Source organism: Rhinopithecus bieti, unplaced genomic scaffold (genome assembly GCF_001698545.2).
Source record: "Rhinopithecus bieti isolate Rb0 unplaced genomic scaffold, ASM169854v2 scaffold_39586, whole genome shotgun sequence".
Taxonomy (NCBI): Eukaryota; Metazoa; Chordata; class Mammalia; order Primates; family Cercopithecidae; genus Rhinopithecus; species Rhinopithecus bieti.
The window spans coordinates 2,047,053-2,069,329 of NW_016816842.1; the positions used below are offsets into that span (position 1 = coordinate 2,047,053).

Sequence of the window (22,277 nt, forward strand, 5' to 3'; positions counted from 1 at the left end):
TTTTTTTTTTTTTTTTTGAGACAGAGTTTTGCTCTTTTTGCCCAGGCTGGAGTGCAGTAGTGCAATCTCGGCTCACTGCAACCTCCATCTCCTGGATTCAAGCCATTCTGCTGCCTCAGCCTCCCAAGTAGCTGAGATTACAGGCATCCGCCACCATGCCCTGCTAATTTTTGTATTTTTAGTAGAGAAGGGGTTTCATCATGTTGGCCAGGCTGATCTCGAACTCCTGACCTCAGGTGATCCACCCGCCTCAGCTTCCCAAAGTGCTGGGATTACAGGCATGAGCTACCGCGCCTGGCCCACATTTATTCTTTAAATCATCACAGACAACTAACAGGTATTATGTGGAACTAAATATAATTGCTGTTTTTGTAGGTCAAAAACACTTCAATACTGGTGAATGGTATAGTTCAACCTGATCTGATGGTATAAATCAACACAAAGCACTTAGCACCGTGCATACATGGAGTCAGTACCCAGTAAATGTCAGCCATCACCTTCTGACTTGGTCACACCTCCCTCACTCTTCTATTGAGGTGATGTTATTTCCGTTTTCCTTGTGAGGAAGCTCAGACTCAGAAAAGTTCAGGAACTTGCCCAGGGACTCACAGCTCCTAAGCAGCAGAGCCAGAAAGAAGCGCAAGCATCCTGATCTCTCTTCCTTCATATGCTAGCACACTGCTTGCACTCAGTCAGGGAGAGAGGCCAGCAAGGAGGGATGAGCCAACCCAAGGAGAAGCTGAAGCCCAGCCCCTCTGCCCTGCCCCACTGGGGGCCCCTAGAAGCTGGACCCCTCCAAGAAGCTTCCCAAGACCTCATGCCCCCTGCATGGGGTCAGAGTTCAGGGAGCCAACCTCTTGAGGGAAACAAACAAAAAAAAAATGCTGCCCAGAGAGCTTGAGTCCAGAGCCCAGGAGTGGAAGGGGTGAGGCATTGTCCATAGAAGGACACGTTTTCCTCTCCATGTAGAGGCCCCCCACTTCCCCACACCTCCATCTTCCTTCCCCACACTTCTTTGGGGACACAAGCAAAGGACTTCAGCCTTAGGGGCCTAGATCTAGCAATGGAGTTTAATTTCATCACAAAATGATTAAAATAGAAATTACAAGCTGCTCTTAAACTTATATTACTATTATTTTTATCCCCTGGGCAGTCATGTGAGCACAAAGCTGGTTTTGATTAGGCACATGGCCCTTCCAGCCCACTCCTTGCTGCAGTTCGCATGGAGGTCTGCTGGCTCTGCATCCCTGGCAGGGCCCCGTGGTGCATGCACAGCCCCACCATGCTGACACTTTAGGTGGAGTGCGGTCACCTCCTGAGGCTCCGAGTCTGGGGTGTGCCTAGTTTGAAAGGGGGACTTGAGCCCCTTTCTTCATGGCCAGATGGAAAGATAAAGTGCTGCAGGAACTTCTGAAAATAAGACTCAAAGCACATTACAGGGTAGTGTACTGACACGTCCAGTGAAACCCCAGCACCCTAGAGCCGAGGACGGAGGCAGAGGCAGATGGGGCAGGGCAGGGAGGGCTTTCTGAAGGTGGAAAATTTTAAAGCTGACTCAGAAGGAGGTAAGGGAATCTGGCTATCAAGGGGAACTAATTCATAGGTAAGTGATCATTTTCTTTTTTTTTTTTTTTTTTTTCATTTTTTGGAGACAGGGTCTTACTCTATTATCCATACTGGAGTGCAGTGGCATGATCACTGCAGCCTCAAGCTCTGTGGGCTCAGGTGATCCTCCTACCTCAGCCTCCCAAGCAGCTGGGACTACAAGCACATGCCACAGTGCCCGGCTAATTTTTGTAATTTTTATAGAGATGGGGTTTCATCATGTTGCCCAGGCTGGTCTTGAACTTCTGGGTCCAAGTGATCCACCTGCCTTGGCCTCCGAAAGTCTTGGGACTACAGGCGTGAGCTACCGCACCCAGCTGATAAACGATCATTTCCTGCTTTCCAAAACACTGTTGCATGTGTTCTCTCCTTTGGGCTTTGGAACACCATGAGGTAGAGAAAATAAGTGATTCCCTTGTACAGACGTGGAAACAGAGACATGGGACAGTTTAAATTATTTCTCCAAGTTCCCAAGATTGCTGATGACAAAGCCAAAGCTAGAGCTGTTCTCTCTTGGTCTCTACTGTGGTGATGCTTGGAAGTAAAGCCCAACACAACCGCATGAGGACAGAAGGAGTCTCAGTCCCTGCTGCCCTTCTTTCAGGAACCCAGGAAAACTGGGCCTCTTATCCTTTGCTTTCTTGTGCCTCAGCTTACTCATCAGTTAAAAAAGCAAACCCGATCCTTCTTCTCCCTCCTCTATGCTGCAAGACTCACCAGGAGAATGAGTGCTGAAGCCAAGGAGTGCAGAACTGCATACATACTCTGCCCTGTACTCCTCTTCCTTAAGAAGGGCCAGGTGCGGTTGCTCATGCCAGTAATCCCAGCACTTTGGAAGGCCGGGGCAGGCAGATCACCTGAGGCCAGGAGTTCAGGACCAGCCTGGCCAACATGGTGAAACCCCATCTCTACTGAAAATACGAAAAATTAGCCAGGCGTGCTAGTGCACGCCTGTAATCCCAGCTACTCAGGAGGCTGAGGCACGAGAATCACTTGAACCTGGAAGGCAGAGGTTGCAGTGAGCCGAGATCATGCCACTGCACTCCAGCCTGAGCGACAGAGTGAGATTCCATTTCAAAAAAAAGGGGCCAAAAAACAAAACAATTACTGGGTACACCTTTCTTTACATTGTCATCGGCGACGGTTAGAAATGCTGGTCTTCAAGGAAGGGAAGAAGGGAGAGCCCCAGACAAGGGAAGCTTAGACTGACTCCATGCCCCTGGTTTATGGCACCCTCATCCCCAGATATCAAGGGGAAGCACTGCCAGGTTTTTCTGCTTCTTGGAATAGTCCTGGAGCCACTCCCTGTGCACTCCCTGTGCTTGAGGAGAGACGAGGAGTTTTCTGTTGGCTAAGTATCAGTCATCCATGGAGCTTCTGGGTCATACCACGCCCAGACCCCAACCCAGACCAATGAAACCAGGACCTGTGAGGTGAGATACCCTGGCACAGGGGCTTCTAACACACAGCTGAGGCTGAGATCCACCGAGGCTGACAAATAACTATGTCCAGAGGATTTTTCTGTAGCTGAGAATGACCGTGATCCTTGGGGGAAATGTCCAGTGTAAGAAAATGAAATCATCCCTGCCCTACGGCTTTCTGCTTCTCTGTGTCCCCATGGAACTGGCGTGCTGGGTTACAGGCAGCCTTCTGAGTAGCTTGAGAGTGTCCACTCCAGATAGCAGGGACCCCGATGTGCCATCTGGGGCTCTTTTGCCGGTATGGGAGATGGCGGGAGTTTGGCTTGCAGTGGGGAGTGGAGGCGAGGAAGGGTTTTGGTGTCAAGGGCTACTTGAAAGGGTTGCTTTGGCTGTCTGATCCCCCCCCCCACACACCCTGTCATGTACTGCTAAGAAGTCCTACTTAAAGCCCCTAATGGTACATGCAGGGCTTTCTGCTGTCTTTGGTGGGGGATTGCCCCCACAGCCCCTGGAGGCCTGTCTGCTTCTGAGCTGCCATGAGCCTGCGACACCCGCACACAGCCTCCTCCCTGGATTGCCCGAAACAGAGAGGAGGCAGGCACTAGGCTGGGAAGGAAGCCTGTGGGGTGATGATGAGCGGAGGGACTCATGCGGGCAGATCTATGTTCTGGGGAAGGTGAGGGGCCTAAATGCCTCCCAGAAGGAGAAATGCATCCAGAGGCAGCTCAGAGTCCATTTGCTGGGAGGAGGATGTCCCCAGCCCCCAGTTCTGCTCCCTGCGCCCACCCCTCAGGCCCCAGGAGCCCAGTCTAGGCAAGATCAGCCCTGACTGCTAGTCCTGGAGGCGGACGTGAGAGGGCTCTTCCTCCCCAGCCAAGCCTCAGGAATGTGGTGAAGCCTCCGCTGGAAAGTCCCCCCACCCACCCCCTGCCCCCACTGAGCTTCCTCTCCTCAGGAGCAGGAAAAGAACGCCCAGGGAGAGGGCTCCAAGGGGGAGACTGTCTCTCAGTGCCGTCCCCAAAGAGCGCTTCTTGTGGGGAAAGGAAGGCCAGTGAACGTGCTGGGGCCCAGTGATAGCCACTCAACCAGCTCCTCCTTATCCCAGTTCCCGGGTGGTTTCCCCACAGTGTCCTGGGGGCCGGTGAGGGCCTTCCCACCCAGCCCAGCCCAGCCCAGCCAAGTGATGTTTCCCTGCTTGCCTTCCATGAGGGAGGGTTTCCTCTGGCAGAGGGAGTATGGAGCAGAGCCTGAGGGCAGGCACCGCCCAGCATCTTTAGGTCCGCCCAGCAGGCAGCTGTGCCCAGCTTCACTGGGCCTGTTGGGGGAGGGCTAGCAGAGGCCCCACAGTGGGGCCTAGACCCTGTCTCAGAGGTGGGAGGCGTGCTGGCTGCCTGCTCAGAGGCCTCTGTTTGGTTTGTCACTGCAAAGTTTGGTCTACAGAAGACAGTCGGAGAAATCAGAAGCTGTGTGCCAGCTCTAGTCCATGAGCCCAAGAGCAGGGACCCTGTCCCCTCCTCCCCGTATTGGAGAGACAGCCTTTTGGAGACCCAGGATGTCTAGAAGGAGGGACACAAGGCCTGATGGAGGAGAAAGCCGGGGGGGTGAGCAAGGGGTGACTCTGCCCTGACTCTGCCAGCAGTGGCATTCCTGGGGGATCATCCCAAGCTCCCAGGGCAGCCTGTGCGCTCATCTTGCCAAGGTGATCGTGCTGTCTCCACCAGATTAATCAGGCCCAGGGCAGTGGACGGCCCTTCTTTGGTGCTCTCATGGAGGGTGAAGGAGGTTGCCTGGATGCAGGCGCTATTCTGTCCAGGAGGCACAAAGGGCCCTCAGAGTTGGGGGAGGAGTTTGGTCGAGGTGGGATTTTGACCGAGAGGCCCCCTCTGCTCAGTTCCTCAGCAGCTGCTGACTAACGGTTGTTGTTACCTGTTTCGTTCCAGATGCTCCAGCCAGTGAGAACACCAAGGCCCCAGAGATGAAATCCCGGAGGCCCAAGAGCTCTCTTCCTCCTGTGCTAGGAACTGAAAGTGAGTACTCGCCCAGCTTCACCAGGCAGAGGCAGGGGCAGGGACTGAGGGCAGCCTCAGAGCCCCCACTTCCTGGTCACTCACTCTTGCCCGAGCTCCTGGAAGTCTGATGTCTGCCCACACCCCAAAGTGCCCAGTGAACTCCTAATAACAGAACCAGTGGCCTTTTCTCACCCCATCCCAGTGCTCTCCCCAGCCTGTCTCCAGCCTGGGTGGTGTTGCACGTCTCAGTTTGTCCTCCTGTCAGCTCCCCCACCCAACCTCCTTCACGCCCTTTTACTTCCCACCAAGACTCTCGGAGAGCTCCTCCTGATTTCTCCCCCGTTGACCCTGCCCTCCCAGGGGCTCTTTCTGGATTGTAGCTCTGATCTCATCACTCCCGGTTGAAATATGTAGTGGCCCCCAGAGCCTGCAAAACCCACAAGCGAAGCTCCACGTGTTAGTGCCCAGGACACACCCAGCTCGCATGTGCACACATGGTCCCACATGTGGCCTGGCCCCCGCCTGTCTTTCCCGGTGCTACCCCCAGCTCCTTTACTTCTATTTTATACTCAGGCCAAACCGAGCTCTTCGCTGCGCACTACACAGCCCCCAAGTTCCTTCCTTCATGCCTTCTCTGGCACCTCTCTCCATGGGACACCTTTCTGGCAAACTCCTCTGAAAAGTCCCTCATCCCTGAATTCTTCCTCACCTCAGCTCCCACAGTGTCAGCACCTGGCTCCTCCACTCCCTCCTTCCCAGTGTCACAGAGACGTGTCTGGGTCTCATCCTCCCTCCTCCATTGTACAGAGTCTGTTCAAGCGATTACCTTTCAGAATGACACATGCTGTGCCTTGCTCATGGAAGGCAAATCGCAGTGTGGTATAAGAAGCCGAGAGAGAAAGGAGACTCTCCATGACCATAGACAGCTACCTTCCTCTTTTTGGATCTCAGCTTCCCCAGAGCCCACACATCCATTAGGCACCACGCATAGGGTCCACAATGCTTTTACAGGCCTGCCAAATGCTGTAATAGCTTATAAAATTAGAAGAAAAAAGTGAACTTTTAAGTCAAAGACAATGTTTTAATTCATAACATGAATATATTCATCTTTATACCCATGCAGTTATAATTTACATAATTCAAATATAATACTCGATATATAATGAAATCTATGTACTTTTTTTGGTGGAGGAGGGGCTAATAAAGGCAGAAGGGCCTCAAAAGTCACAATGTCCCCCTGGCTGCCCTTATAATTTTTCATCTAATCTTGACAGCAGAACTATCCTTTGAAACCTACAGTCTTAACAGAGGGTGCAGAGTCGCTTGAACATCCCCAGCACATGCTGTGTTTTAAAACAAACAAACAGAAAACAAGATAAGCTCCTAATTTCCCATACTGATAGAGAAAAGTAATTGAGCCTGATTAATTCAGACTACAATCTTTTTCCATTACAACGCAGTGTTTGTGACTTTGTTTTATTCTTACCTTCCTAATGATGAACTTGGGTTCCTCGAACATACCCCAGCCAGGCTGTTGGGGGAACGCAGCCTGGGGCAGCGAAATTGGAATTAATTTCTCATTGATGTTTAACCAAGGTAGATAGCCTGAGAATATCAAGAGTGGACATTTAATAAGTTGTTGGGAATGCATACATAATACCAAGAAAAACCTAGTGAGAATGGGTTAATAATTTTATCTTCCAAAAATATTCCTTGGGCTCGTGCTATACTTGGTATGGAAAACCGTGAGCAGAAGAGACAGAGGAATGTAGGAAGGGGCACCAGGGGCTGTGAACTGGGGCTATGGCATGGCTGTCCCCCACTCCTGGGTGCAGAAGCTGCAGTGCAGGGGTTGATCTGGTGGGCGGCCTCCAGCCCTCAGCTCCAGCACACCCACTCCAATGAGCCTTTGAGGAGGTGAGATGGGGTCAGAGCCAAACTGTGGAGGAGGAAAACAAGCTTGAGACGATGAGCAAGCAGGAGTTGGGCTCTCTGCCCTGAGAACAGAAGGCTATGGAAACAGCATGCAAGTTGTCACTGTCCGAGTCTGAAGCAGCGGCTCGCACCCCTGGCTGCATGTTATATTCACCTGGGGAGCTTCTAAACCACTGCCACACAGGCTTCCCCTGTCCCCAGACCAATTACATCAGAATCTCAGGGGTGGGTGCCAGGCCTCAGTATTTGTTCAAGCTCCAGGTCATCCCATGTGCAGTCAAGCTGGAAACCAGCTGTTCCAGGGAGAAGCCTGGTGCCCACACTGTGGGTCTTGAGAAGCAGAAGGGGGTCTCCCCTGCTGCCTCCGTTAAGTGTGGACCCGTGTCGGGGACCCTCACATCAGCATCCTCAGAGTATCGCGTTGCCCAGAGAGCAGAGCAAGGCACCCTGTGGTGGGGAGGCTGGAAGCAGGGAATGAAGCGCCATCCGAGTTAGTAGGGGAGCAGCAGGCTGGCAGCAAGTGCTTCATCTCTGCAGAAAACACATTCACAACTGGATTAACTCCAGTAGACGCCACTTGGATTTCACTCTATGTGCAGAGCCCCCATGTTGGAATTTCAGACATCTTGCCCCTGAAAGAATGGCAGTGTGTATCTCCACACACTCCAAAGTCATGGCCACTTTGTACCCCTTTGCTGGCCCACCGCCCCCCCCACCCCCATCACCCCAAACCTGCCGCCCCAGCACTGAGAGCAGTGCCAGGCTCTCTACAGCTGCCCTCCACCTGCTTGCACCCCTGCCCTCTTGTCCTTCAGAAGCCTGTATCCTGGGGGCCTGAGAGACACCCTGGGATTTGTTTCTGGAGCGTCCTGAGAAGGCGGCTGCCCAGAGATGGAAAGTGAAGGAGATGTCTTTTAGGTCTGCACCCGTTCTTTTCTCCCTTTGGAGGATAATTCTTAGTTTATTAATTATATACATTATATATCCACACATTCTTATTTAAGCATTTTAAACAATATGGAAATATACTATGTATAACGTGAAAGTCCTCTTTCATCTACCCCCAATTCTACTCAAGCCCCAAAATCCTCAATGACTTTTCCATGCATTTTGTATACATGCACAAGTACATCCATTGCATTTTTGCCTCACAGAGATGGAATCACACAGTCTGTACACCTCTGCAACTTGCCTTTTTCTCTTAGCTTTGCCGTCCCCAGTCTGATTCCATGAGTGATCTGGCTGTGTGTGTGTGTGTTCATCTGTGTCAAGGGTTGAGAAGTACCTAGTCTAAGAGGGAAATCCATCTTTCCTGGGGTGAGGCTGAGTGATTTTCTCATCAAACAGATGGTGACCAGGTCCCTCTTCTGCACACCTCCCTCCCTGCTGAGCACTGGGGAGCATGAGGGAAAAGCCAAGGGCATCCACCCCAACGCAAGCAAGGACAGGGTGAGAGAAAGCGGACAGAAGTACAAGTTAACCTGCCAGACACCGACTCACAAGTGCAGGGGGGAGGTGGGAGCAGCTTGGGAGGATTTCGGGATGAGGAAAACGGGGTCAGGGTATGAAGGAGAGGAATGCGGTTTATGTGGTTTGACTGGAGAGAAAATGGTAACATCAGATGGGGAGGAGGCAGACAGGGAGGAGCCACCCAGATGCTGGAGTGAAGATTGTGAGGGCACCTGTCTCAGGACAGCTGCAGGCTGAATAAAATCAGAGTCTACCGAGTGCCTGTGCACTGGGAGCACCTCAGGAGCTCGATCTGTGTCACTTCAGCCAAGTCTCTCTCAACTGCGCTGTAAATAGCTGTTCCCATGTTAGGGATGAGCTAAACAGAGCCTCAAAGAACTAAACTCTCCTGTCCAGGGTCTCACAGCTAGTAAGGTGTAGAACTGAGGTGCCAACCCTGACCTACGTTCTGGCCACTACACCCGGGCCTGGCAGCAGTCTCAGGACATACTCTGCTGTCCACATGTGGCTTGGTTGTATGTCCCCTGGCTCATTGCGGGTGGCAGGAGGACTGGCTGATAGGGCTGGCAGAGGTCTGGCTGCCACTAAAGCTGGGGGAAGGAGAGCTGCAGCCAACTTGCCTCCCTGGACCTTGAGACCTCTCAGTGTTCGCTGTGTGCCTCTTGATGGGAATTTTTTATACCTATTTTGATATAATTTCAAATTTACAGAAACATTGCAACAATAGTACAAGGAACTCTTGTATGCTCTTTATTTAGAGTCACCAGTTGTTTACATTTTATTTCACTGTTTTGTCATTCTTTCTATATATATTCATTTATTTATTCATTTAGATAGAGATAGGTACCTACCATTTTAGGCCAAATTGGAGACATCATGCCCTTGACTTCTAATTATTCTGTTGTCCTAAGAACATAACTAAAATGCAACTATTGACATCAAAATCAAAGAGTACATTTGACATTGAACCAATACTGTTGTCTAATTGATTCACAGTCTACATTTATTGTCAGTTGTTCCAATAATGTTCTTTATGGCTATCTTTTTCTCGTGTTGAATATTTAATAATAACACTCCTAAAACACTTTGTGTACTTCCCCAGCCCAGCGTGGGTCCTCTCCTCCCTTTGGAGATGGAACAGGAAAGAAGTTCACAGGCCCAGGGAAGAAACACCCCACACTCTTCCACCTAAGCTTGAGTAGGGCATGGGGAGGCAGAAATACTCCTGTCAGACTCCAGGTGCCAACTTACTATGCTCAGTTCTGGGGCAACATCAGGCACAAGACACAGCAAGAAAGCCAATGAGGTAGAAAGCAGGAGACGAAGGTCTTGGTTCTCCTAGTAATTAAGTATGTGGCCTTGGTCAAAGCCCTTCATTCCTCTGGACCTGGGCTTCCTTGCCAGTTAGATGGGGAGTTTCTCCAGCTGACCCCAGGCCTTTCCCGACTCTGACATCAGCAGCAGCCCATTGGATGGAAAGCTTTTGAGTGCCACAGTTCAGTTAAGATTAATAACTCTCCTTCATATCATCTGAAGTGTGAAGGAGTCCAAAGCTACAGCAAGCATAGTTTAGGTCACACAGCAGCAAAAGTGTCCTGAGGGAAAGAGGCCTTAAGCATACAGGTTTAGAGGAGTCCCAGCTGGAGGGGGCCCAAATGGCCAGGGGAGTTCTTGGGAATTTTGTGTGAGGGGAGACAAGCATGCTGGCTGTGTGAAGGAGGCATTGATGGGGCTTAAGAAGTGGCCTTAGGAAATGCACATGAAGTGATGCCAGTTTGATACTAGACTCTAGGAATTCCTCCTAGCAGTCTGTATAAATTGATGGTCTTTCAGAAGAGACATAAATGGGCATCCATGTGGGGCTTTTATACCTTGAAGACATTAACCGGGTCCTGTTCATCTCCAAAACTTCAGTAGCTGTTCCCTCAGTCGGTTTATAATAAATATTTGATTTTTCAAACCAGTTCGTAAGTTTCCATGCTCCAAGGGTCCCTTCCTCCACTGTGGTTCTACCACTGGGGGTGATGCCGACGGAACATCCCTTTGCAGTCCATGCCTGGACTTGGCCTGAGCTTCATCTCTGACATCAGTCACTTTGGAACATCCCAGATTATGAGACTCTCAGATATCTTTGCCTAGACCTCCCATATGTGTCTGCCCCTAAAATGGAAAGTTGTGTCAATTTGAAAGCATCTCTGGATATTAAAAACTGTGTCCAGTTTCCATGCAAGATTTCCCCAGGATCAAATCTTTATTTTAAACATTCCTCTGCAGGTCATGGGGAATGTTCAATCCTGATGGGATTCAAAAGGTGGAAGAGAGGTTGGGATTTGGCATCAAGACTTGCCTGACAGTGAAAGATGTGGAGCCCTGGGAGAGAGACTGGGCTATTTCCATGAATGTTTCTGAAAGCTGGCACCAACTCCCAGTTACTCCCAACCAAAGTGTGGGTCTGGGAGGAGGAATAGTGCCTACCTAGCACACTCCCACCCACAGGTATGTGACCCTATGACTTCCACCCACTACTCCTCCCAACTCCTTCCCCAACTCTCCCAGTGTCTCCCATAAGCCAGTGAAATGGCCAGAGTGGGGACCTGGAGGGTACCCCCCAAGCAATGCTGGCACCCCTGGCCCAGCACACCTCTTTCATAACCATCCTGACGCTCTGCGTCCTGGGGGTTTGGGAATGGATGTCTGCAGTAATCAGAGGAGTGGTGTTTCTTTGGAATCTTCTTGTGTGACAGCCCTTGCTTTGAGGAAGGTGAGCAAGAAATTTGCCCAGAGATGTTCATTCTGGGAAAATGACCAATATTCCTCCACATATCTGTAAGGATGTACTGGATGGGGCCAGTGTGTGCAGTGGGGGAGTGGGTCAGGTCACCCAGGGCCAGTGTGGTAGGACTCAGCCTTCCATCCTCAGGTGCCCCCACCTCCTCCCTGCTCCGATACAGCCTTATGGGGTGGGTGCTCACTCCACGCTCAACCCAGCCCGAGTCCTTTTCAGGAGCCTTTGGCAGAAAGTTCATGCTGATTTTGGGAATTGTGAAGGATTTGATGTCTATTTTTAACTACCTACCTAAAAAGGGAAATGTCCCCAGAGAGGCAGACATCCAGGGACCTCCCTATACCCAAGGCTGGTAGGGCTAGTTCCCTAATTTTCCTTTGCTTTCCATTATCTCAGACCTTTTGACTCTGTGAGACCCACCTTCAGGCTCCACACCTATCTTGCAAATGTTTGCTCTGGTCTCTGCCCTGCTGATTTTCCATGTTTGAGAGCGAGGCATTCCGGTGCTTTCAGACTGAGCATCTGGAAACTTCCGTGGGTTACTGACCTCCTTTTTTTCCCCCCAGGACGGTTAGGGCTTGGCTCGGCTGGAACAGATTAACCGGACAGTTAGGAGGCTGGCCTCCCCACCCCTGCTCCAGGTTTCCCAGGAGGCTTCCAGATCCAATGTTTTGACTCATGTTTTTATTGGGCTATTTCACTTCCTCTAATATCAATCTCCTATCTAGAGTGGAAGGCTCAGCACCTGGCAGTTTTGATCCAAGATGCGACAGCAGAGACTGATCCTTTTAATAGAAAGTTATATAAAAATTCAGGCCCCAGGGCTGTATTTCTCAGCATCAGTGCCCAGGGCTGGGGAAGAATGTTCCTTGGGAATTCCTAGGTTAACAGAAATCCTTAAGGGTTTCACTCATTCCTTTGTGGCCATTTATCAGGCATGTGCCAGGTACTATGCTAGACACTGCAGATACAGAAGGTAGATCCTATCCCTGTCCCCAGAAGCTTGCCATGGTGTGCATGTTGGGGACAGGTTTCTGAAATAGCAGTGCCTGATGAATGCTGTGATGGAGCTACCTCAGAGGGCCAAGAACCCAGCGGGGCATTAGTGGTGCTTGAGCTGGGACCTGCCCAAAGAACATGCAAGAGCTATCCAAGAGAAGAGGGCCCAGCATGTGCAAAGGAGCGAAGGCAAGAGCCTGGTGTTGCAGAAACTGAAAGACATTCCATGTAGATTACAGAGCAGTACTTCCCAAAGGAAGGTGCAGGGACCAGCAGCAGTAGCAGCATCAGCACCTGGAAGCCAAGAATCTGTGTTTTTATTAAGTTTTCCAGGCAATCATAATGTAGGCTAAATTTTGAGAACCACTGATATTGAGTGTTGAGGGTGTGATGCAAGTTGTCCCCTCTTGGGAAAGCAAGCAAGAAAGTTGGGGATGAAAGCCAGGGACAGAGCTCAAAGACCTCGTAAGACGAGTTGAATTTGATCCTGAGTGGCAGTGGGCAGCCACTGAACAGATTTGGGCAGTGAAGTGACATCATATTTGCATTTGAGAAAGATCACTTTGGCCACAGAGTGACAGATGTGATGGGGGACAGGGGACCAGAGGCCTAGGAGGTGATGCAGTTGGGACTACAGTGCTGATGGTGGGAAGGTAGAAATTGGCAGACTGAGGAGGTGCTCAGTTGGTACAGTCAACAGGCATTAGTCAGTGGATATGGGCAGGGAGGGGGCCTTGGGAGAAATGGAGACAAGAAGGAGGTTTGAGGAAAAGGTCTTGGATTTGGTTTTGCACATGTTGGGCTGGCAGTACGTGTTTGGCATCTCCCTGGGAGACGATGGTCAGGTAGTTGGATGTATTGGTATGGGCTCAGGAGAGAGGTGTGGCTTCAGCGGAAATGGAGGCAAGAGAATAGGGGATGGAAAGAGGAGCTCAAAGGGCAGCGGTGAGCACAGTACCCTGGGGCAGTGCTCTAGCAGGAAGGATGTGTTGCCCGGGCTGACTGCCTAAAGGAGGTGGCTGAGCCCCTCCTCAGAGGGGCAGCCTGAGTAGGGCATGCTCTGCCCTCCCTGCCTGTCCTGTGGCCAGCAGCCACTATGGAGTTTGCAGAGGTGCTTGGGTTTTATTTTCCTTCTAAGATGTTCCTCTCTGACTGGCTAGTACATAAAGTTTGTGGTGTCAGGGAAGGGGATGAGAGACAAAGGGCTGACAGGAATAATAAAATAATAAGAGTGACTCCAGAGGAGAGGAAACTAGTTCGTGAGCCAAGGAGTACTGTGAGTTTGGGCATCTGGACAAGCAGAATGCCCCCTCTTCTGAGGACCTGGACTGAGGAGAAGAAGCACAGGTGCTACATGAGAGCTCTCAGGGTAGTGTAAGGCTGAACTGACCAACAGGGTGGTGTACCACATGGCTGAAGGGGCCAAACTTGCCCCACAGGACAGAGAAATCCTCTGGGGATCTGTTTGTTTCAGAGAGGGGGAGGGTGGGGGAGGGGCTGATGTTAGAGCATGCACTTAGGCTGAGCATGGTGGCTCACTCACAATCACGCCTGTAATCCCAGCACTTTGGAAGGCTGAGGTGGGAGCTCACTTGAGCTCAGGAGTTTGAGACCAGCCTGGGCAACACAGTGACTCTCTACAAAAAAATAGCTGGGTGAGTGCTGAGATGGGAGGATCACTGTAGCCCAGCAAGTTGAGGCTACAGTGAGTTGTGATCATGCCACCGCACTCATGCCGGGCGACACAGCAAGGCCTTGTGTCAAAAAAAAAAAAAAAAAAAAAAAAAAAAAAAAAAAAAAAAAACCATGCACTATATGCTATACTTTCTTTACAATGTAGCTTAACTCCACAACAAATTTTATTCATTCCATACCCTGGGTGGCAGGAGGCTTGGGTCCCATTTCCAGCTCCAGAACATCTGGTTTTATGATCCCAGCAAGTCACCAGACTTTTATGAGATGCCATCTCCTTTTTCATAAAATGGAGACATTATGATGCTCCCTGCTGTGTTTGATTGGGATAAGAACCAAGTGAAACGCTCTCTCTGAGAAACCGGGTTTTACAATCAGGTGTTTTCAGCCTATAAGCCCAGCACACAATTAGTGGATTTCAGCAGATGGTCGTATAAAATATGTATAGAATAAGATATAAAACATTGTTAACACTTAAAATTGTTTTTACTGATAGGAACCAAGCCAGCTTCAAATGCTAACCAATTCAAATAATGGTAGCTCCAAATCTGCAGAACAAACGTAAAAATGTGGCCTTCAATCCTATTTAACTATGACACTGAAAGATTAGTTAGGGCTTCACTTCTAATCAAATGGGTTTACCCAGAGCCACCAAGTACGGGGCAGGACTTTGGAGTCCCCTGATTTCATGTTGTGCTCGTAGCTCTTCACCCCAGGGACTGTCAACCTCCTTCCCACACCCTCTGGTGCCCACCCCACTGGTGCCCACCCCACTGGTGATGCCCATCCACAGCTATATTAGTCTTCCAGGGCTGACTTAACAAAGCATAGCAGACTGGGTGGCTTAACCACAGAAATTGATTCTCACAGCTCTAGGCTAGAAGTCCAAGATCGAGGTTTCTGCTCGAAAATGGCAATCTTTCCCCTGTGTCCTCACGTGGTCTTTTCTCTGTGTGTGCATTTGTCTGGTCTCTCTCGCTCTCCTCTCTCCTTCTCCCTTCCTCCGTCTTTCTCTCTCGCTCCTTTCTGTCTCTCTCTCTCTTCTTCCTAATCTCTTCTTATAAGGACACCAGTCAAATTGGACTATGGCCCACCCTAATGGACTCATTTTAATTTAATTACCTCTTTTAAGGCCCTATTTCTAAATACGGTCACATTCTGAGGTACCAAGGGTTAGGGCTTCAACATGTGAATTTGAGGAGGCGCAATTCAGCCCATGACAACAGCCCTCCACGTAGCTCCTCTGAGCAGATGGCCTCCTCTCTCCAGAGATCAGATCTGGGCTCCAGTAGAAGCCTCTCTTCTTCCCTGGAGGGCCTCTCTCTTCCCAACAGTCCTGGACGAAGACGGCCAGGGCCTTTGTGGCTCAGCCAGTCACAGGCATCCCATATCCCATCTGGTCTCCCCCACCAAAGGATTTGGCTCCCCATGCTCTTCCCTCTAGCATCTTTGGGCTCTCCCTCTCCACTGTGCCCCAGCCGTTGCTTTCCACCTTGTCGTCTTCTCTCTTTTCTCACCTCAGAAGAAACCTGAGCTTCATATTCCCTCTTGTTCCCTTGTTTCTCTTTGTCCTTTCACCTCCAGCATCCTTGACTATTTCACTCCCCACTGTTTACTCAAGAATCTCCTCTGGGGTGACTTTGGACCATGCTGTCCCACGGAACTGGCCTCTCCAGCATCACCATCTCTCACTCCATGCTGGGCACAGCTGGCGCTCTTCCCAGCATCTGTCCTCCTCTACCCTTGCTTGTTGCGACACTCCTGCTCTCAGGGTCCTTCCACAGCCCTCTCCCATGTCTCAGCTTCTTTACTGTGGACACACCTGGGATCGAACCCTGGCCTCTGCTCCTCTTTCATTGCACTCTCTTTCCCCAAAGAAATGGCCCATCTTCATGGTTTCCATTCTAATGGCTTCTTTAATTCTGGAATCTTTCACTTCCAGTCTCCACCAACCTCCCTCTGGAATTCTGGTCCTGGGTTTCTAAACTACAAACAGATTCAAGCTGAAATATTAGTCTGGTACTCCTAATTCTATATTCCTTCAGTATGACTTTCCATGTGTATCTACGCAAGAAATCTCAAAGTAATCTGTGTACCTCCCTCTTGTTTAGCCCCTTACATTCTTTTAACTTTCCTCTGCCTCTCATTTGCATCTTCTTTTCTGCATGGATCTTGATCAGTGCCTTCCAAGGTATGGCAATAGCCTCCTAATTGGATCTGTCCCCCAAGAGCTGGAAAGGCCTATCAGGGACCTCTAGCCCAGCCCGACTGCTGTTTGAGTGAGGACTCGCTGTTCACTCAGGACAAAGCCTCAGCTCTTAAGCTTAGCATTTGAGGCCAGCAGTGTCTAACAAAACTCTCTGTGATTAAAGAAATGTCCCACGTCAACACAGTGTGATAGCTACTAACCACATATGGTTATTGAAAACTTGAAATGTGACTAGTGCAACCAAGGGACCAAAATTTTAATTTTCTTTCTTTTTTTCTGAGATAAGGTCTCACTCTGTCACCCAGGCTGGATTGCAGTGGCAAAATCATAGCTACTGTAACCTTGAACTCTTGGGCTCAAGCAATCCCTCCCAAGTAACTGAGACTACAGGCATGCACCACCATACCTGGCTGTTTTTATTGTTTTTTATAGAGACAGGGTCTTGCCGTGTTGCCCGGGTTAGTCTCGAACTCCTGGCCTCAAGTGATCTTGCCACCTCGGCCTCCCAAAACGCTGGGCTTACAGGCTGAACCACTATGCCTCACCTTAATTTTGTTTAATTTAGAGTGTCCACTATCCTCATACCCCTGCTGTCCAATATCAGCCCTGTGCTCTGCCAGCCTCCACCAAACATCACCCTGATTCTCACCTCTGAGCCACTGTCTGTTCCTGACCTGTGGGTTCTCCCCTTTCTCCAGTTCAGACCTTCCCTAGCCTTCAGGTCCATCTTACATCCTATCTTTTAGCCTTCTAACTAACCATCTCCTCCACCAACAGTGTTCTTTTTCCATTCAAACAGCCACATCATGTTGACTGAATAACACATCTTTTTTATAACTTTCTATTTAACATTTATAATTTGAGACTCACAGAAAACATTGTAAAAATAGCATGAAAAATTACTGTATATACCCTTCATCTAGATTCCTCAAAGGTTAACATTTTACTATGTTTGCTTTTTATTTTTTTGAGATGGAGTCTCGCTCTGTCACCCAGGCTGGAGTGCAGTAGCACGATCTCAGCTCATTGCAGCCTCTGCCTCCCTGGTTCAAGCGATTCTCCTGCCTCAGCCTCCTGAGTAGCTGGGATTACAGGCATGCGCCACCACACCTGGCTAATTTTTGTATTTTTAGTAGAGATGGGGTTTTGCCATGTTGGTCAGGCTGGTCTCAAACTTCTGACTTCAGGTGATCCACCCACCTCAGCCTCCCAAAGTGCTGAGATTACAGGTGTGAGCCAACACACCTGGCCTTGTTTTTTCATGTATTCTTTCTCTCCCTCTCTTTTTCCATTTCTCTCTTCCTTCTACTTCTCCACACATATATACAAGTATATATACACACATATAAATACATATATACACATATATACGTATATACTATTAACAGTTTGAAAGTAATTTGCACACAGAATACCCTCTACACCTAAACACTTCAGTGTGTATTTCCTAAAAACAAGAACAATCTCTTATAAAGCCACAGTTTGATGATCAAAACATTAAATTAACACTAACCCAATACTATCATCTAATTTATTGACCTTATTCAGATGTTGCCAGTTATCCTATAAATGTCCTTTATGGCAAAAGAAAAAGAAAAAAAAGCCTTTCCTCTTTCCTGTGGACCACATATCTTGACATTTAAGACCCTGAGGCCTGATTTCTTATATTGTTTGGTTTCCTCCTCAGTACCCAGGTTAGTCATGTATCCTGATTGGCATTTGCCTGGCACACAGTAGGCCCTGAGTAACTTTTTGGAGATGGACGGTTGGATCAATGATGACAATAAGCCAGAGTGAACTTGGTGGAAGCCCTCACCCTGGGCTTAACCACACAGCCGGCAGCCATCAGCTTCATGATCTCAGTGTGCTCCTGTCAGCGATTGCTGCCTCACGCAGTCCTCCTGGGGCATTCAGTGGGCAGCAGCACGCGTCCCCTTGTGGAAATGCATAACAAGTTCCACAAGTTACCAACTTGTCTGTGGTCACAGGGCAACCCATATCCAAGCCAATGACACCACTTCCCCTTCATCTGCAGAGGTGAAGCTATCTGGATGAATAGTTGTTAATATTAGCCCACTCATTCATTCAACAAATCGTTACTGAGTGCCTACTGCGTGCCAGGCACATTGGTACACAGCAGTGAACCAAAAAAGTCCCTGCCCTCAGAAAGCTCACAGTTTAAGGGGAGGAGAAGGGCAGAGAGTAAATAAATAAGATATAGTTTTTCACATGGTGATAAGTGCCATGGGGTGGGTGGTGGGAGGCATAAAGCAAGATGAGAAGGATGAGGGCTCCTGGGGGCAGGGCTGCTGTTTGTAGGGGGTGGTTAGGGAAGATCTCACTGGTGGCTTTTCCTCATTTTTTATGTTAAGGTATAATTTCCCTGCAGTGAACTTCACCCTCTTTAGTGCACAGTTCCGTGAGTCTTGATAAATTAATATAATCATGTGACTCTCAGCATGGTCAAGATCTGGTTCTGTCACCACAAAACATTTCCCTGTGCCCCTTTGCAGCCCACCCCTCCCCCACCCCACCTCTGGCAACCATTCATTAATCTGTTCTCCATTCTTATAGTTCTGCCTTTTCTAGAATGTCATATAAATGGAATCATACAGTATGTGACCTTTTGAGTTTGGCTTCTCTGAGCAGAAGAAAAAGATAAATCATTGAGATTCGTCTGCGTTCTGTGTATCAGTAGTTTGTTCCTTTTTTTTTTTTTGAGACGGAGTCTCGCTCTGCCGCCCAGGCTGGAGTGCAGTGGCCGGAACTCAGCTCACTGCAAGCTCCGCCTCCCGGATTCACGCCATTCTCCTGCCTCAGCCTCCCGAGTAGCTGGGACTACAGGCGCCCACCACGTCGCCCGGCTAGTTTTTTTTTTTGTATTTTTTTTAGTAGAGACGGGGTTTCACCATGTTAGCCAGGGTGGTCTCGATCTCCTGACCTCGTGATCCACCAGTCTCGGCCTCCCAAAGTGCTGGGATTACAGGCTTGAGCCACCGCGCCCGGCCAGTTTGTTCCTTTTTATTGGTGGCATCAATGTACCACAGTTCATCCATTTGGATACCTTCTAGTTTTTGGCAATTATGAATAAGGCCCCTGCAAATATTCGCATACAGGTATTTGTGTGCCTGTAGGTCTTCGTTTCATTTGGATAGATAGGTTAGATGGCTTTTGAGCAAAGACCTGGAAGAAATATGAAACAAGCTGTGACGACAGCTCAAGATGTTCTTGCACATGCGCTATATTGTGATTTAGCCAAGTGAATAGGTTTGTGCTGCGTAACTTTTCTGTTTGAGTCATTTTTCTCATTTGAGTTATTTGGAGGAAGTAGGAGTAAGAAGGGAGGAGACCATTTATTCTTTCATCCATTCATCCATCCAACAAACATTTAAAAAATGAAAGCCACCAGTCCACAGTCTGTGACCCAAAGGAAGCTTGCGACCCTTGGATCCACACCAAAGGCTAATTTTAGTTGGTTTATCTGACATGACATAATTTCCTTTCTGAGTTTCCTGAAAGTTAGGGTGAGAGAGTGGTTAATGAGTGTGGCATTATCATCTTCGAAAAGGGCTCTGGGAGCATAAGCATTTTGGGGAGTTTTTAACCTCATTGGAGGCTTCAGGGACCCTTTCATAGGTCCCTGAGAACGGATATTCTTTTTTGTCTGTGAGGTTGGCTGTATGAAAGAGCAAAGTGATCTCTCAAAAGACATATTCATTTACTTTATTATTTATTTATTTATTTAATGTATTTATTTTGAGACAGAGTCTCACTCTGTCACCCAGGCCAGAGTGCAGTGGTGCAATCTCTGCTCAGAAGAGCCTCTGCCTCCCAGGTTCAAGTGATTCTCCTGCCTCAGCTTCCTAGGTAGCTGAGATTACAGGTGCATACAACCATGCCCAGCTAATTTTCTTGTATTTTTAGTAGAGATGGGGTTTCACCACGCTGGCCAGGCTGGTCTCAAACTCCTGACCTCAAGTGATCCACCTGCCTCGACCTCCCAAAGTGCTAAGATTACAGGTGTGAGCCACTGTGCTCAGCCTGAAAAGACATGTTCAAATAAGAGTCCTCCCTGGATGAGGGGTCAGTGTACAAGACTGCATCTTCCCAGGATCAGGAGCTTTGTGAAAAAACAGAACTACAGGAAATAACTTGTGGACTTCTTTGTTCCAGGTGATGCAACTGTGAAAAAGAAACCTGCCCCCAAGACACCTCTGAAGGCAGGTAATTGGCCACGGCACTATCTGGGGGCAAAGAAGTCATCTGCCATGGGGGTTTTGCCTTTACCTTGCTAGACTGACACCTGGGTATGTGATCCCAGGAGACACCCCACTGCAACCCCAACCCCACCCCCAACCTCAGTTCCACCTGTGCATTTTTCAGGCTGTTTGCTCGTGGAGAGCCTCTGCACAGCCTGGCTCCTGATCCCATTCCACAGCTTTGTCTTTCCTTCTGCTTCCCATGTTGAAGGCATCACACAGGACTAGCAACTCTGCTGCCTGCCCCTTCTTTGAATTCTGCCCTGCCATCCATCCCCTGCTCTGCCCTTGTGTACATGACCCCTTCGGGGCTATTTTTGTGCCTGGCTCTGTGTGCCTTGTTCTGTGGAGCCCTTGTCTGTTTTCCACTGGATGACACTTGAGTACTTGAATCAAGCCTGCCAGCCAGGGTGACCTGGAGGTTAGAAGGCAAGGTGCTGCTTAATTCATAGGTGAGTTAGGACCTCAATTCAAAAAATTAGGGCAAGACACAAATTCCAGTACAACCAATAAATGGAGAATCATGACATGTAAGTTGTGTGGGTCACTTCTGAGGGAATCAGAAGGAAGAGGGGAACAAACCCAGCAGGTCCATGAACCTGGATGTCCTACAGCAGGATCACTGTCCCTCAGTCTTACCCTGAAGGTTCTGGAAGTCAAGAGAGAAGCCAACAGACCACTGTGGACAATGGCATCAAATGTGATCAGAATGCCTGAGACCCTTCCGCCTCGCTTACTTTCTCCCTGTCCTCCCTCAGCAATGCCCCCTCAGATCATCCAGTTCCCCGAGGACCAGAAGGTACGCGCGGGAGAGTCAGTGGAGCTGTTTGGTAAAGTGACAGGCACCCAGCCCATCACCTGTACCTGGATGAAGTTCCGAAAGCAGGTCAGTGACTGGATGAGGTGGGCATTGGGGGTGCTGGGAACAACCCGCACAGCCTTTGGACCAAAAGGGATGAGAAATGCCATGCTGGAAATGGCCTCACTCTTCATAGCTTTAGAAATGGGAGAGGCCGCTCCCCTACCATCGCTCACCTGCCAAACCTGCGTTCTTGCTAACTTTTGCTTCTGAATCTACCAATAATCCCTGCCTTTGTAGGCAATTTGTGTAATAGAGAAAAGTGTGAGGGGAAAAGTAGAAACCATCCATGGCCCTCATCTGATTTGATAGCGCAGTCTAGAATCCTATTCAGAGTCAGGAAAGTCGAGCCAGTGACCCAAGATGACCCTTAGACTCCATGAGCTTGCTGTGATTCTGTGTCAGCCCGCTGATTCATGTCTGTCATAACTGCTTAAACTTGCCACATGCTGAAGGGTAAAAGCAAATGTGAGTATTTGGATAGAAGAATTGTATGATAAATGGAATCGTGTCTGACTGACCCAGAAATCTAGCTACAATTTATGATAATGGTTCCTATGGAAAAATGTTTGAATTTCCAGACAACCAGGTTTGAAAGGACTTGGGGAGCCCAGCAGCTCCACCAGTCCTACGGTGGTAGTGTGTGTCTGTACGCATGATCAGCAGAGACCCTGGAATGGTGGGTTGGCACAGGAGCGGGAAGTTGTGAAGACTTACTCTGAGCCCTCTGTTGCTCTGTTTTAAAACCACTCAAATTCTCCTAGGCCCGGAGATGAACACTTAGTACTAACAGGGTGGAAAGTAGGGCTGGTCTCAAAAGATGGAAATAAGAAGCTCGCCTTTCCAGAGCATGAATCCCAGAGTATGTTTGCCCTGAGCGACATCTGGACTACTGTTGTCTGAAATAAGATGGAATCTCATCACTTTTCAGAGACGTTTAGCCAAGTTCCAGCTCTGTCCCTCAGAACTTTCTGCCCTGATGAAAGTGTTATCTCTGTGCTATCCAATATGGCAGCCACCAGCCATATATATGT

At 49.1% G+C, this 22,277-nt stretch overlaps 1 protein-coding gene across 1 annotated transcript in view; it reads left to right on the forward strand.

The window, feature by feature from the left end:
• The window catches only part of MYLK (myosin light chain kinase), a 188,890-nt gene that overhangs the window by 114,443 nt on the left and 52,170 nt on the right, over positions 1-22,277 (forward strand). The window contains exons 18-20 of the mRNA XM_017855305.1: positions 4,967-5,053; positions 20,299-20,349; positions 21,143-21,270. Of these exons, the coding sequence (XP_017710794.1) occupies positions 4,967-5,053; positions 20,299-20,349; positions 21,143-21,270 (266 nt within the window). The remainder of the gene's footprint in view (positions 1-4,966; positions 5,054-20,298; positions 20,350-21,142; positions 21,271-22,277) is intronic.